The 16919-nt window shown below is 44.6% G+C and overlaps 1 protein-coding gene across 1 annotated transcript in view; it reads left to right on the top strand.

The window, feature by feature from the left end:
* The window catches only part of PER3 (period circadian clock 3), a 69454-nt gene that overhangs the window by 1079 nt on the left and 51456 nt on the right, over positions 1–16919 (top strand). Inside the window, 6 exon segments of the mRNA XM_010849939.1 lie at positions 124–135; positions 137–267; positions 1555–1670; positions 4127–4328; positions 10735–10786; positions 15289–15431. Coding sequence (XP_010848241.1) covers positions 124–135; positions 137–267; positions 1555–1670; positions 4127–4328; positions 10735–10786; positions 15289–15431 — 656 coding nt within the window.

Raw genomic sequence — 16919 nt, 5'->3', positions numbered from 1 at the left:
AGCTGATTCATGTTAAGTGCTCAGAAAGCAGGCATGGCCCGAAATACGCTGTTCAATGAAAACTGACCTATTGTAATCCAAAATGTGAATTTAGAATTTTTTTTTTTTTTTTTGATCTTACAGTGAACAGCAAGATTGAAAGAGTTTCTGAAGAACTTAGAACGGTTGTCCAAGAAATGAAAAAATACTTCCCATCGGAAAGACATAGTAAACCAAGCACACTGGATGCCCTTAACTATGCCCTTCTCTGTGTACACAGGGTACAAGGTAAACGGGCTGCCCAGAAAATACAGTCTTGCACAAACATCACTGCTCATAGATGGCACCCAGGCCAGAAGCGTTGTCTGCTTGGTTTTAGGCACAGAAATGTTTTGAGTGTTTTATGCTGTTCTATGTGAGATGAGTAAATCTACACTGAGGCCACTGGCATCTTAGTTTTTCAGATTAGCACTGTGTGCATGCACTTCAGTCGTGTCTGACTCTTTGCAACCCCTACTGCCTCTGCCAGGCGCCTCTGTCCATGGGATTCTCCAGGCAAGAATACTGGATTGGGTTGCCATGCCCATCTCCAGGGGATCTTCCCAACCCAGGCATCGAATCTGCGTCTCCTGCTTGGCAGGTGGATTCTTTACCACAGAGCCATTCAGGAAGCCCTATTTGTGTAATAGTTTAGTATTTTTGTTGCAGTATTTTGCAGCTTTATTTTGGGAGAGTAAGAGTTTGGCATAACCACATTTTGGAGATTGACTTTTTAAAGGAATATTGTCTTCTGTGATTATTGGGGGGAAAATAGTTGGACTTTTAAAATGCAGTCATGTCATGTCAGGAATTTACCAAATTAAAATGGAATGGTTATAAACACTTTTCTTTTGACAACTTTCTTCCCAAGAGATTTTAAAAATGCACATTCTGTAGCACAAACCTCTGTGGCTTCATGCTGCTGCTGCTGCTGCTAAGTCACTTCAGTCGTGTCCGACTCTGTGCGACCCCATAGATGGCAGCCCACCAGGCTCCCCCGTCGGTGGGATTCTCCAGGCAAGAACACTGAAGTGGGTTGCCATTTCCTTCTCCAATGCGTGAAAGTGAAAAGGGAAAGTGAAGTCGCTCAGTCATGTCCGACTCTTAGCGACCCCACGGACTGCAGCCCACCAGGCTCCGCCGTCCATGGGATTTTCCAGGCAAGAGTCCTGGAGTGGGGTGCCATCGCCTTCTCCGTGTGGCTTCATAGATGATATATAATTCCTGAATACTGAAGTGATGTTTCTACCATACAAATCCCCTCTGTGTATATTGAGAATTTTTGGTTTCGGTACCTTGTTTTGGTACTTTAAATTTATCTCGTTCCCTATGAACCAGAACATGCCAAATTCATAAATTCAAAATCTTAAGTTATACAGCTGTCAGTGTTTTACGTGAAAGAAAAAACTGATCTTTCAAGGAAAATATTCCGAGGTGCCCTTATCCTAAAAAAATTAGCCAACTGTAATCGTGATGAAAATGACTTCCTAAAGATATTGTTGTGAAACAGACTACCTATTTTCCTGTGTTTCTTAGCAAACAGTGAGTCTTTCCAGATTCTCAGACAGAACAGAGCACCTCAAGCTGATGTGACCTTGTGCAGTCTGGAGGAGCTGGCCACTATTGCTTCAGAGCACACTTGGAAAAACACAGTAAGAATTCACAAATTTTGCCATATTAGCCGGGGTGGTTTTTCCTAGGGACCTTATCTTGATGTAGATTCTTAAAAGTGACAACTGAACATTTCAGTAACCACAGTTTGAGGTAAACAACTGGAGAAAACTGCTAATGAGGCATCTTGAGTTTCTCCTGCCCTTGACAAAGAAAACATCTGAAAACAGGAAGCAGCACATGAGTGTTAGTCGGCTTTGCTTCGGTTCTGGGGTGCCTCTCTCTCCTAGCATCCCTGAGTCCTCCCAAATTAAGGAAAAGAAAAAAGCAACACTACAGAGTAATTTCCTGCATCGTATTCTAATCTCCAAATGTTGATTTCTATTTATATCATTCTTAGTTCCAGTACCTACTACCCAGGTTGTAACAACTGGATTTTATAGAGCAGGTGAGTTGAGATGATGTCATCTTTTGTAAAATTTTGAAAGTTATTTAGTATTTATCTTTTCTTCATGTGGACAGAATAATTGAGGTTCATGTTTTGCTGACATGATGGAGATCACTTAATTTATGTATAGTGCGTGCATGCTAAGTCACTTCAGTCATGTCCAACTCTTTGTGACCCCGTGGACTGTAGCCCACCAGGCTCCTCTATCCATGGGGATCTCTAGTCAAGAATACTGGAGTGGATTGCCATGCCTTCCTCCAGGGAATCTTCCTGATGCAGGTCCTGAACCTGCATCTCTTATGTCTCCTGCATTGGCCGTCAGGTTCTTTACCACTGGCACCATCTGGGAAGCCCAATTTTTATGTAGACCTCAACATAATCAGTCCTGAATATTCACTGGAAGGACCGATGCTAAAGCTCCAATACTTTGGCCACCTGATGTGAAGAACCAACTCATTGGAAAAGACCCTGATTCTGAGAAGGATTGAGGGCAGGAGGAAAAGGGGACAACAGAGGATGAGATGGTTGGATGGCATCACCGAGTAGATGGAACAAGAGTCTGAACAAGCTCCAGGAGTTGGTGATGGACAGGGAGGCCTGGCCTGCTGCAGTCCATGGGGTTGCAAAGAGTTGGACACGACTGAGCGACTGAACTGAACAGCATAATTGTAACTTGAAGATTTTATAATATTGGAGCACGAGATATCCCTAATGTTACGTGCTTGTTTTACTATTGAAAGGTTGTTGTTGAATCACGCAAATACATCGGGATTCTTGGCCCCCGGAGGAGAAGAATTCAATCCGGGGCCAGAGACGAGACTTGATCGCTCAGAGCTTTTGTGTAATAAAGTTTTATTAAAGTATAAAGGAGATAGAGAAAGCTTCTGACATAGGCATCAGAAGGGGGTAGAAAGAGTACCCGCTTGCTAGTGTTGATAATGAAGTTATATACTCTCTAATGAATCCAAAGAATGTCTGGAGGTTGTAAAGACCTCATCAGACCTACTCCCATAATTTACATTTTAAGATAACAGAATTAGCCAGAAGGTTTAATCCAAAGACTGTCCTTAATCCAGAGACTGTCCTCAGGCAGGATACATTATTGTTATATAATCCTAAGGAATGTGGAGAAAGAAAAAAAGTTTGCCCTTTCTTCCTCCTTGAGAATTCCAGACCCCTCTCTCCTTGGGGACCCCTAGATTTCCTATCAACCTGCCTAGGAAATGACTCTCTCACTATTAATAACTAGTGTGTTTATAGTATTGTAGTAAGTGCTTTGGAGATTTAAAAAAAAAAAGAGCTTTAGAAAAACGTTTTCCTTTTAAGATCTTCAGATTAACACTAGAGAGGAAAACATATGCCAGTGCTAGGCAATACAAACCATGGCTGATTATAAGTAGATTATGTTTATGTCTAATGAAACGAATTAGAGGAATGATTGTTACGAGGTATGTCAAAGACAGCATCTTGGAGCAAGAAAATCTAGAGCTTGATCTTGAAGCCTAGATATGCACAGGCGAAGGGAAGACCGTCCTGTTAGGGATACAGCACAGTTTTCGAAGAGGAAGGAATCGAGTGAACACAGAATATAGTGTGAAAGTGAAACTGTTAGTCACTCTCAGTCGTGTCCAGCTCTTTCTGACCCCATGGGCTGTAGCCCGCCAGGAATTCTCCATGAAATTTCTCCAAGCAAGAATACTGGAGTGGGTTTCCACTCCCTTTTCCAAGGGATCTTCCTGACCCAAGGATTGAACCCAGGTCTCCTGCATTGCAAGCAGACTCTTTACTGTCTGAGCCACCAGGGATTCACTGTTTAATAGGTATAGAATGAGCTGGTGTATCATTTGGCAGAACTTACTTCAGAAGGAAAAATGCAGGTTTTACGGTGATAACTAAGAAGTATGTTGGAGAGTTTTGTTACCTTTGCCAGATGTATGTGTGTGTACATTTCAAGTTATTGATCATAGTAGATATCTAGATGAAATTTATTCAGGAAATGTTGCTGGTCATATCTCAACACCATGCATTTATTTTGAATGTTTTTCATAGGATACCTTTGTGGCAGTGTTTTCATTTCTCTCTGGAAGGTTAGTGCATGTTTCTGAACAGGCTCCTTCGATCCTGAATTGTAAGAAAGAGTTCTTGGAGTCTTGTCATTTTGTTGAACTGCTTGCCCCCCAAGACATGAGGGTGTTCTACACGCACACTGCCCATGCTCAGCTTCCGTTCTGGAACAACTGGACACAAAGAGGTAATGGGACCAATATTCAGATGTTTATCTCACCTGGTTAAGCTCAGTTTCATTCTACCAGAAATAGTACACAAGTGAATGCATTATTCAGCAATGCAAATTATATGGTTTTTCTTATTTATTTTTAAAAGGCAAAGTGTGATGAAAATCACATTTTAAATGCTTCTAATGACATAAAGGTCCAATAAATTTGCTTTCATTTAGTCAACTTAATTTCACAGATTATATGCTATAAATACGGTTTGATTACAGCATGCTATATAGCAGGTTAATTGCTACAAAGGCTCTGTTTCCTTCACGTGAATACAATTCAATGTTTTTCCTCTTACACTGACTTCATTCTCTCTCTCTAGAGATAAGCGTCTCAAAGTTAGATCCCTTTCCAGTTTTTCTTCTCCTTAAAAGTTTTGTTTTCCTTTGGAAATGCTGCTTTGCCTGAACTGGGGGATGGGGGGTGGATTCCTACTCGAAATTTTCTTTGCCATCTTCTGTCTCATGTCATCTTCCATGCATTTGTTGATCCTTTCTCAGTTAGTTCAATCACTGAGTCATGTCTGATTCTCTATGACCCCATGGACTGCAGCACGCCAGACTTCCCTGTCCTTCACTGTCTCCCAAAGCTTGCTCACTTATGTCCATCAAGTCGGTGATGCCATCCAACCATCTCATCCTCTGTCGTCCCCTTCTCCTCCTGCCTTCAGTCTTTCCCAGTATCAGGGTCTTTTCCAGTGAGTCAGTTCTTCACATCAGGTGCCCAAAGTATTAGGGCTTTAGCTTCACATTAGTTTTCGAATGTTGAGCTTTAAGCCAACTTTTTCACTATCCTCTTTCACTTTCATCAAGAGGCTCTTCAGTTCCTCTTCGCTTTCTGCCATACGGTGGTGTCATCTGCATATCTGAGATTATAGACGCTTCTCCTGGCAGTCTTGATTCCAGCTTGTGCTTCATCCAGCCCAGCACTTTGCATGATGTATTCTGCATATAACTTAAATAAACAGGGTGACAATATACATCCGGTTCTAACTGTTGCTTCTTGATCTGCATACAGATTTCTCAGGAGGGAGGTAAGTTCAGTTCAGTCGCTCTCTGTGACCCCATGGACTGCAGCACACCAGGCTTCCCTGTCCATCACCAATTCCCAGAGCTTGTTCCAGCTTATGTCCATCAAGTCGGTGATGCTATCCAACCGTCTCATCCTGTGTTCTCTCCTTCTCCTCCTGCCCTCAGTCTTTCCCAGCATCAGGGTCTTTTCCAATGAGTCAGTTCTTTGCATTAGGTGGTCAAAGTATTGGAGTTTCAGCTTCAGCGTCAGTCCTTCCAAAGAATATTCAGGACTGATTTCCTTTAGAATTGACTGGTTTGATCTCCTTGCAGTGCAAGGGACTCTCAAGAGGCAGGTAAGGTGGTCTGGAATTTCCATCTCTTAAAGAATTTTCCACAGTTTTTTGTGATCCACACAGTCAAAGGTTTTGGCATAGTCAATAAAGCAGAAGTAGATGTTTTTTCTGGAACTGACAAAAATCCTTTCTCAAGTTACCCTTTATATCTTATTTCATACTTTTCATGAGACATCTTTTAAAGATTTTAGTATAGATCAACTTTCTTTTTGATCCCAAACCCTTTTCTCTCATTTTGATTATTTTATTATGGTAAAAAAACACATTCACAAAATTTACCATTGTAAGAGCTGACTCATTAGGAAAGACCCTGATGCTGGGAAAGATTGAAGTCAGGAGGAGAAGTGGGTGGCAGAGGATAAGATGGTTGGATGGCATCACTGACTTTATGGACATGAGTTTGAACAAACTCCAGGAGATGGTAAAGGACAGGGAAGCCTGGCATGCTGCAGTCCATGGAATTGCAGAGTCAGACATGACTTAACAACTGAACAACAGCTGTTTTTGAGTGTATGGTTCAGCAACATGAAGTCCATTCACACTGTTGTGAAGTGGATCCCCAGAACTTCATCCTGCAGATCCAGATTTCTGTACTTTTTTCTGGTTTTCAGTCCACTGCCCAGCCCAGTGAAGATCAGTTTTACAAGCTTTTTTTTTTTTTAACCACAGACCCTCTCTGTCCTCTGTACACGTTTTGTAGAAGCTTTGGAAAAGACACCTGTCACCCCTGCTTTTCTTCCAGCCCTTCTCTCCTGTTTTGTTGTTGTTCAGTCGCTCAGTCATGTCCTACTCTTTGTTACTACACGGACTGCAGCATGCCAGGCTTCCCTGTCCTTCACCATCTCCCGGAGTTTGCTCAAACTAATGTCCATTGAGTCGGTGATGCCATCCAACCATGTCATCCTCTGTCGTCCCCTTCTCCTCCTGCCTTCAATCTTTTCCAGCATCAGGATCTTTTCCAATGAGTCAGCTCTTCACATCAGGTGCCCAAAGTATTGGAGCTTCAGCATCAGTCCTTCCAGTGACTGTTCAGGGTTGATTTCCTTTAGGATTGACTGGTTTGATCTCCTTGCAGTCTAAGGGGGTTTGATCTCCTTGCAGTCTAAGGGACTCTTAAGAGTCTTCTCCAGCACCACAATTCAAACTCATCAGTTCTTTAGCACTCAGCTTCTTTATGGTCCAACTGTCACATCCATACATGACTACTGGAAAAACCATAGCTTTGAATATATAGACAGTTTGTGGGCAAAGTAATGCCTCTGCTTTTTAATATGCTCTCTGGATTTGTCATAGCTTTCCTTCTTTCCTATTCCCATCATTCAGAAACACTGATTTCATTTTTCTTCCTCTTTCCTAAATATGTGTTATCAAACTTTAGCTGTCCATATTTGTTTTTCTGCTTTTGTTTGTCATGTATTCATCCCGGGGACATTTATGCAGCTGTCTCTGTGGGCTGAGAGCTGTTCTAGGTGCTGAGGTACAACTGTGAGCAGAACCCACACGTGGGACTGTTCACCAGCTCTTTTCTCATTTACCTTTCAGTATCGCCCTACTGTCTCTGTCTGATTTTTTCACCTTCTTATCTTTGCTAATTATTTAATATTTTCCCTACTTGTGAAAACATACTAGTCTCTGAAATTGTTGTCTTTCAGACCCTAAACATTAACTTGCTCCATAAAGATGGTGTCCATCTCGTTCACTCCTGACACTGTGCTTTTGCCTTAGGAACCCCAAGGATCCAGACTCTCCCCAAGAGCCATTTTTTAGCCCCCACACTGCTCCTGGCTTATGCACGTGTTACCTCCTTCTGTCCCTTCCTTTGAATTCAGAGAACATTAAGAGGACATAAGAAGCTGTATAAACTCAGTGGTTGTCAGGTCTGGCCCAGTGTTAGAGCATGTTTCCACTTAGGTTTGTCATACAGACCTCTGAGAAGGAGCTGACCACTCTTTCTTTAGAATACAGCTTCAGCAACAAGAACTTGCACACTCTCGCCCAGGTGTGGAAGTGACTGTGGGCACCTGTCTACTGTTTGAGATCCCATAGGCTGACGTTCTGTGTTTGAGGACTCCTGGGGAAAGCAGCTGAATTCACATGCCTGATGCATAAATAGTGCAGGTGAGTTTACCTTACAGTAGAGTTGCAGTATTTTTTATGTGCAAGGAATTTTAACCTTGGAATCTGAAGGTCTGAGTTTCAAATTGAATTACGTCCGTTCATGAACCTTGGACTCTTTGAAAGTTCTCTGGGCTACAAGGAAATCAAACCAGTCAACCCTACAGGAAATCAGTCCTGAATATTCACTGGAAGGACTGATGCTGAAGCTGAAGCTCCAATACTTTGGCCACCTGATGTGAAGAGCCGACTCATTGGAAAAGACCCTGATCTTGGGAAAGATTGAAGGCACAAGGAGAAGGGGGTGACAGAGGATGAGATGGTTGGATGGCATCACCGACTCAATGGACATGAATTTGAGCAGGCTCTGGGAGATGGTGAAGGACAGGGAAGCCTGGCATGCTGCAGTTCATGGGGTTGCAAAGAGACATGACCTAGCGACCGAACACGTGAACCTTGGAGGCCACCTGGCTTCTCATTGTAAAATGAGAATCTTAGTTTCTGACGTGCCTGTTAATGCAGGGTTGCCGAGAGGACCTAGCAGTCAGTGGATAAGTGAAGCCCTGGGGATGTTTGGAGCATCCACAGCATAAAGGCTTATCTTTACTGCTGTCATCTATTGAGTGGTTACTGGTTGTCAGGATCCCTTCTTGATGCTTTAGTGGAGTAACCCAGTTAACCTTCACAAGACTTCTCCAGTGGACCGAGACAGTAACTGTGTTGATTTGTGTCTGCTTAGAAGCAGGGCAGTTATGGTTATGGAACAGGGGTTGAGAGGAGCCCTCAACCCACATCACGGGCCTGGCCGGAAGGAGCAAGGCCAAAGGAGGGCTGGGGACAGGAGCTTGGGCTGCAGTGCAGCTTAGAGAGCAGCTGGGCCAGGCACCTAAAGGGGGTCCAAGCTCCACAGGCTAGAGGATCCTGGCATCTGGATGGAGTAGTCCTATCTCAGAGCCCCTCAGTGCATGGCCTGGAAATTTGGGTGGCAATCAGGTCCCCCACAGTCAAGAGCTGAGCCATTTCTGAGCTGCCACAGTCACAGAGGTGCCAGTGTCACACTGCCTGTCAGTATGGAGCTGGCCTTCACCTTGGCAACGTGAATCCAGAGCCCCTTTGACAGCTTGGCCGCTGGGACTGCACCTTAAAGCGGGAAACCTCGCCCCAGACAAAGCTAAGCACTTGAAAGTGGCCCCACGGCACGGCTCCCGTCTGACCCTGGCTTCCCCAATCTGATCTGAAAGTCAGATCAGGAAACTAAGGATGTTTTTGAAACATCCTTCTCTTGCCTTAATTCCTCCATGATTTATTTGAGCCTTGAGTGAAACAGTTTTTATGTTGAGACAACAGGACATCTTAGAGAAATGAATTTCTTTACCTTATTTTTTCACTTCTTTTTCTCACTGTGCTCAGTTGTGTCTGACTCTGCGACTCTTTTAACTATTGCCTGCCAGGTTCCTCTGTTATGGAATTCTCTAGGCAGGAATACTGGAGTGGGTAGCCATTCCCTTCTCCAGGGGATCTTCCCAATCCAGGGATCAAATCTGCGTCTTTTGTGTCTCCTGCATCACAGGCAGATTCTTTACCTCTGAGCCATCTGGGCAGCTCACTTTGTCAAGTTCTTTCATTTATTTCTCATGGATATTCTGTAAGAACTTCTGGTTTCAGGATTCTGGGACTGCAGCTCTTACAGTTTCAGGAATTATGGTAGTTTGGTCATCAGTCCATTTACTTTTAAACTGGAGGTTTTTAAAAAGTCATAAACACTTTTCTTGATTACTCAGAAGTCCAGTTTCTGACTCTTGCTAATTATCCTTCCCTCAGGGATATAAACGCCTGGACTATATTTGGTATTTTGGGTCTTTAGAATTCTCATTGTAAATTCTCCTTCAGTGTATTTTAAAAAAATATTTCCTTGGTTTCTATAACTGAGGACTGTTCACTCCAGTGAACAAACGTTCAAGATATATAATTAGGGAGACTCACCAGACAAAAGTAATCAGCAATACCTGAGAATAGACTCAGTTTCCTACTGTGTCCTAAGGTGGGCAAATTTAAAAGTTTCTGAATTACCCCCTTATAAATCAGTAAAACAAATGCAAAAGTTTATAAAACTGAAGCAGAACCTTTGGCATGAGAGTTGTGAGGGGAAAAATTTATTTCTGTCTTTCCATTGTGCTGGGTCCTCATTGTGGCTTGAAGGCGCTCTAGTCCAGAGCACAGGCTCTAGAGCAGTGAATCTATTTGCAGTGAATGGAATCTTATTTCCCTGACCAGGGATCAAACCCAACTCCCCTGCATTGGAAGCCGGATTCTCAACCCCTGGATCACCAGGGAAATCCCGAGAAAATGTTATTAATGACACTGAATTGGTACCACTTTCTGGAACTTAGTTTGCCAACATATTATGAGAGTCATGAAATGATCATATCGCTTAAGTACACAGCTCTGGGAAATTTATCCAAGGAAAGAAAACACAATGAAAAAAATGTATTATATATCCTACACCCAAAAGCTCTATGTAGTCTAAATTCCAAGTTTTTGAGACATGTCCAAACTATTACCAGGGCGTGGAATATCACCAGCAAAATACTTGTGTCACAGGATGACTATGTTGGCGTTTAAAGCAGTGAGTGCAGGCAGGTGTAGAAACACAGACAGAACTGCAGGAGATGACAGGGAAAGGCCATCATCAGTGGCTCTCAGGGCCTCTCCTGAGGGCTGCTGATCAGCAGGAAAGCCCTGGGTAAATCCTGGATGGGATGAGATCTTGATAAAGGGGAGAGGAGTCCTATCTTAAGAGTAGCTCTGTCTCTTAAAAGAGTGTCCTGTTTGGTTAGTGATGGTTTGAGGGGAGCCACCCAGGGCAGGACACTGACGGGTATCTTTGTTTCTAGTGGCCTCACAGTATGAATTGGCACTGGTGAAGTCCTTCTTCTGCAGGATAGGGTGAGTATGGGGGCTCCCTGAGGCCAGGAGCAGTTGGTTAGGCTCTGATTATATTTTAATTTTTTTCTTGATGTATGGCTTATCCCTGGGTTGGGAAGATCCCCTGGAGTAGGAAATGGCAACCCACTCCAGTATCCTTGCCTGGAGAATCTCATGGACAGGGGAGCCTGGTGGGCTACATACAATCCATGGCGTCACAAAGACATGCGCACGCACATGAAAAAACAGTAGCTGATTTAGTGTTTCAGGTGTGCAGCAAAGTGGTTCAGTTATATATGTGCATACTAAGTCACCTCAGTTGTGTCAGACTCTTTGCAGCCCTGTGGACTGTAGCCCTTCAGGCTCCTCCATCCATGGGATTCTCCAGGCAAGGATAATGGAGTGGGTTGCCATGCCCTCCTCTAGGGGATCTTCCTGACCCAGGGACCAAACCCAAGTCTCTTAGATCTGCCTTGGCAGGTGAGTTCTTTACCACTAGTGCCATCGTTCACGTGTGCATGCTAGTGCTAAGTTGCTCCAGTCGTGCTTGGCTTTCTGCGACCCTAACTGTAGCCCGCCAGGCTCCTCTGTCAATGGGGTTCTCCAGGCAAGAATACTGGAGTGGGTTGCCATGCCTTCCTCCCGGGATCTTCCCCACCCAAGGATCCAACCCCCATCTCCTGTGTCTCCTGCCTTAGCAGGTGGTTTCTTTACCACTAGCACCACTATTCACATATATATTCTTTTCCAGATTCTTTTTCATTGCTGGTTATTATGTGATAATTGAATATAGTTCCTTGTGCTGTGTAGGAGGTCTTTGTTATTTTATCTGTTTTATATTTAGTCGTCTGTATCTGTTAATCCCAAATTCCAAGTTTACCCCTCTGATTTTATTTAGCACTTATTTTGATTTTTCTGTATTCAGTTAGGTCTTCCATGGATACAAAAGACAAGACCTGGTTCTTGCTACAAGGAGTTCTTATATTTTGACTGAGAAGATACATGTACCCGTGAGAAAAGTAGATAGGAATGCAATAGGAGAAAAGACCGGAAAGATCACTCGGATCTGAAGCCCACTGTTGTCTAGGGGCCTTTTTGATTTTGTTTGGTTTTTGTTTTTCAGTCACATTTAAAATTAATTTTTGCAACTTTGAGCAACCTTAAAGCAAGATAGGTATATTTATGAGAAGACTTAAAGACTTCCTTAGTGGCTCAGCTGGTAAAGAATCCACCTGCAATGTGGGAGACCTGGGTTCGATCCCTGGGTTGGGAAGATCTCTTGGAGAAGGGAACAGCTACCCCACTCCAGGATTCTGGCCTGGAGAATTCCATGGACTGTATAGTCCGTGGGGTCTCAAAGAATTAAGACACGACTGAGCAACTTTCACTAAAAGGTCCAGAGACAGAGAACTAGAAAAAAAGAGATCAAAAGTTTAATTGTAATTGATTTCTGGTAGAATTTATTAGTGATTTTTTTTCTCCTTTAAGTTTACTATGACATGTTAATGTTTGTTGTTGTTTGATCGCTCAGGCGTGTCCGACTCTTTTGCCACCCCATGGACTGTAGCCTGCCAGCTCTTCTGTCCATGGGATTTTCCAGGCAAGAATACTGGGGTGGATTGCCATTTCCTCCTGCAGGGGATCTTCCCTTCCCAGGGATCAAACCCGTGTCTGCTGCATTGGCAGGCAGATTCTTTACCACTGGGCTGCTGGGAGAGCCCTTCATAGTAAAAGAAAAAAACATTTAAAAATGACATTGCAATCACCAACATTAGTGTTGAAGTTCCTGTTAATAAATAGCCTTGATATTTAGAGAAGAAAAATCCTTGTAATAGATCATTCAGACACTCCATGGACTTGGGGGGACCTGGGCTAATAGTATTCGAATGTTTGGGGTGGGGTAACCTGGAATGGTGTAGAGGAGGAGGCCCATGCTGGTTCCCTTTGTCACACGCTGGTGAGTTGTTCATGAAGATCTGAGAGCAGTGCCTGCCAAATAGTAAGCGTCGTATGTGTTTGTTACTCCAGTAACAGATAGGTAGGTGCCTTTCAGGTGCTTTTTCTGAGCCGAGCACTGTGGTGCTAGGATCAAAACGAAGTTCTGCCCTCATGGACTTTGTGTTCTATAGGATGGGGGCTAATAGTAAACAGCTGTGTAAATATACATGTGTCAGTGGTAGTAAGTTCCTTGTAGAACCGTGAGCTGAGTAAGGGGGTTCCGGGCAGTGGAGAGGTTGCCAGTGTATTCATGGTGGTCAAGGAACTCTTCTCTAGTTAGAGGCCTAACTGACCAGAGCCCTGAAGGAGGTGAGGAAGCAGCGTGTTTGAGAGAAGACATTCCGGGAGAGGACAGAGGCCCTGGGCACAGCACACCTGGCTCCTGGGAGGATGGTGATGGAGTGGGTGGAGAAGACAAGGAAGCAGGGGCAGAGACCATAGGGCACGCTGACTCCTGGATGAAACGTTTGTTCAGGGTAGCCACTTAATTATTTTTAAAACTCCCAAGAATTTTCAAAATAATATAAAAACTAGTATAATGAACTGACATGTACTGCTCATTTGGCATGAATAACTTTAACCATGGCCAGGCCTGTGTCATCTGTTCACCTCCTCATGCCCCTCTCCCTGTTATTTTGAACCAAATCTCAGCGCTCTTTATCCTTTCCTTCATTGTTATTTCAGAGTCTCATCCTAACAGTAAGGTACTTGTCAAGCCTCCAGGTGTTCCTGTTGTTCCTCTGTGGCTGGCAGGAGCTGCTGGTTAACTAGGCTAACAAAGTTAGCTCCTGGCCCAGCGAGTCCTCAGTGGTTTTGACACTTCCTTTGTGGCAGACTTGTCATCCCAGGCTCAGCAGAGATGGCTGCTCTCCAGATCCAGGTCCTTGGGCAGTGGCTGCTACAGGGTCACCAGTGCTTCAGGAATGTCCAGTGGGTAGAGACAGGGCATTTTCATTTCTTAGAAGGAAATATCGTTGATGGTATGAAAGGCTTGTGATAGGTGCTGTGCTGGGTGGGGGTTGGAGCAGGGGGTTTGCAGGAGTGGTATAGCCAGGAGGTGGTGGGTCCCAGACCAGGCAGTGCGGGTAGACATGGAGATACTGTGGATCTTCTGGATGTTTCTGTAGGGGAAGCTACAGAAACTGTATACTGATGGGTTAGTTTGGGGTGTGAGAGTAGTTAAGGAGATGTGGGGTCTTTGGCTCAAGGTGCCATGTATGGGGTGGAGGAAATTGCAGGATGAGCAGCTGCCTGGAGAGTTGGAGTGGGGAGAACATGTGGTGAGTTGTGGATGAGTGTGCAATGTTGACTAGAATTCTGCCCTGTGATCCTGGCAAGGTGTCAATCCAGGAGCCTGGGATTCAGGGGAGAAGGCCGGGCTAGAGACAGATGCGCAGGTCATTGATGTATCAGTGGTGATGAGAAGCCTAAGACCTGATGACCCCAGAAAAGCACTCACAGAAGTGGGAGGAGAGCCACCAGCGGAAGTACGGGTGCTGGCAGGTCAGTGTCAGCAGGGGGCGCTCTTCTGAGCGGTGACCTAGGAAGCAGGGTCAGGACTGAGTACAGAGAAGTGGCAGGAGATGCTGGAGTTTGAGGAGAGCAGAGAGCACGAGAGAGGGTGGGTCTGCTGGGCGAGCAGATACCCAACCTGAGCATCCGGGCTCATGATGGTCAGAGAGGAGAGGCGTGATGGCAGAAACAGAGCGTGAACCTCAGTCTGGGATGTTTGGTCAGAACCAGGTGGAAACCTCTTCCTGGTAGCTGGGCAGTCAAACCAGCTGAACATCTTGGGGGTCGTTGTAGAGCCTCCCCGCCCTCAGGAGCCCCTGTGCTGGGTGGCAGAGAGGGTTGTGCTGTTGCCCCCACCAGGCACTGTGGGTGATGCTGAGCCGAATGCCAGGCCTGCACCAGGCAGGGGAGGAGGGGGTGCCTGGGGGCTGGCTTGGGGACACTGGTCCCAAGGGACCCTGTTACGTGATGCTTGGTTTAGACACATGAAATGAGATGGACGGCTCTGCCTGTCTCTCTTCCCAGCAGGAGTGGACAGTCACGCTGGAATCAGTGACCAGTTCACACTCAGAGTGATGAGCCAGGTCTCCAGAAAACCTCTTACTCATCGAATAACAAACAAGTATCATTGCCCTTGGGTACATTTAAATTAACGTTTCCCTTCTTTTAAAAATAAATATGTTTAACACTGCTCTGTTTATAATGGATAAACCAAGAAAGTCCTACTGTATAGAACAGGGAGTGCTGCTCAGTGTTATGTGGCAGCCTGGATGGGAGAGGAGTTTGGGGAAGAATGGTTACGTGTATATGTGTGGCCAAGTCCTTTTGCTGTTCACCTGAAACTGTCTATCCCCAACTACAAACTAAAAAGTTTTAAAAAGTAAATAAATATTAGACATTTGAGACTTGGACATGTCTCCCTTGAAAATTACTGAACATTTTCCCTGGCCTTGTTTCACCTTGGACTAAGTGGACGATTCATGACCAGCACTAACCACTCTTTGCTTCTTCAGTGGAGGTGAAGCCGGGGAGCTGCAGCGGCCTTACTGCCCATTCCGGATCACCCCCTACTTGATTCACATGCGCAGCTCGGCCCTCACGGAGCCTGAGCCCTGCTGTCTCCTGCTGGTGGAGAAGGTTCACTCAGGTTACCAAGGTAAGTCGGGAGTATCTGCATTCAGCTCAGGTGTGATGTGTCCGTGCATCAGAAAGGAGCCCGTGAAAGCCTGCCTCTTCCCTGAGCCCGGTCTCCCTGACATCTCTGTCTGCCGGCCTTGACTTCTGGTGCTGGCGTCTCCTTCAAGGACAGCAGGGCCACTGGGTCCAAGCATAGACTTGGCCACAGACACAGACTTCTATCCTTTCTCTGCTGATGACCATCCTGTGGTCTTTTGCTTCTGTCTTGTGTGACATAGGAGCACTGAAACTGTTGCACAGAGAAATCACAAGAATGCGTTTAGGTTTTTTAAGTGTTTTGAAAGCCCCGCTGAGTAAACAGTGTAGTTTGTTTTCTGATGGCGTAACTACATTGCTAAATTCACATATCAGTATAGAAGCAGCTTTCATTCATTATATTTTGAAATTGTAGTTGATTCTGCTTGTAACGTGACACATGCTTTTTTGGAATTCATCATCCTGTGCAAAAAAATTCACACAAATCACAGGACTTAGGGACAAGAGTTGCTTTGTTGTGTAATCATTAGCTCTGGGCTTGAAGAAAGTTAGTCTTAAAAATTGTTGTCATAACAACTCAGAATTGAAGAAAAAACATCTTATGTGACTTAGACAAAGCAATGTAGAAAAAAATGTTTGTCCCTTTCTCTTCCTCAAGGGCCCTGGACTCCTTTCTTGTGCTGGGGGCTAGGGAAAGGCAGTCAATCTACCTAAGAATTAACTTGTCAATCTACCTAAGAATTAACTCCTCAATCTCACATCCTATTTGTTTGCTTAGTTACATGCAACCTCCCAGTTCAGTTCAGTCGCTCAATTGTATCCAACTCTTTGTGACCCCATGGACTGCAGCATGCTAGGCCTCCCTGTCCATCACCAACTCCCGGAGTTTACCCAAACTCATATACATTGAGTCAGTGATGCCATCCAACCATCTCATCCTGTTGTCCCCTTCTCCTCCTGCCTTCAGTCTTTCCCAACATCAAGGTCTTTTCCAATGAGTCAGCTCTTTGCATCAGGTGGCCAAAATATTGGAGTCTCAGCTTCAACATCAGTCCTTCCAATGAACACCCAGGACTGATCTCCTTTAGGATGGACTGGTTGGATCTCCTTGCAGTCCAAGGGACTCTCAAGCATCTTCTCCAACACCACAGTTCAAAAGCATCAATTCTTCAGTGCTCAGCTTTCTTTATAGTCCAACTCTCACATCCATACATGACTATTGGAAAAACCATAGCCTTGAATAGACAGACCTTTGTTGACAAAGTAATGTCTCTGCTTTTAATATGCTGTCTAGGTTGGTCATAACTTTCCTTCCAAGGAGTAAGTATCTTTTAATTTCATGGCTGCAATGAGCATCTGCAGTGATTTTGGAGCCCCCAAAAATAAAGTCAGCCACTGTTTGCCCATCTATTTGCTATGAAGTGATGGGACCGGATGCCATGATCTTAGTTTTCTGAATGTTGAGCTTTAA

Source organism: Bison bison, unplaced genomic scaffold (genome assembly GCF_000754665.1).
Source record: "Bison bison bison isolate TAMUID 2011002044 unplaced genomic scaffold, Bison_UMD1.0 scf7180017864289, whole genome shotgun sequence".
NCBI classification, from domain to species: domain Eukaryota; kingdom Metazoa; phylum Chordata; class Mammalia; order Artiodactyla; family Bovidae; genus Bison; species Bison bison.
This window is presented reverse-complemented; position numbering and strand designations above follow the sequence as displayed.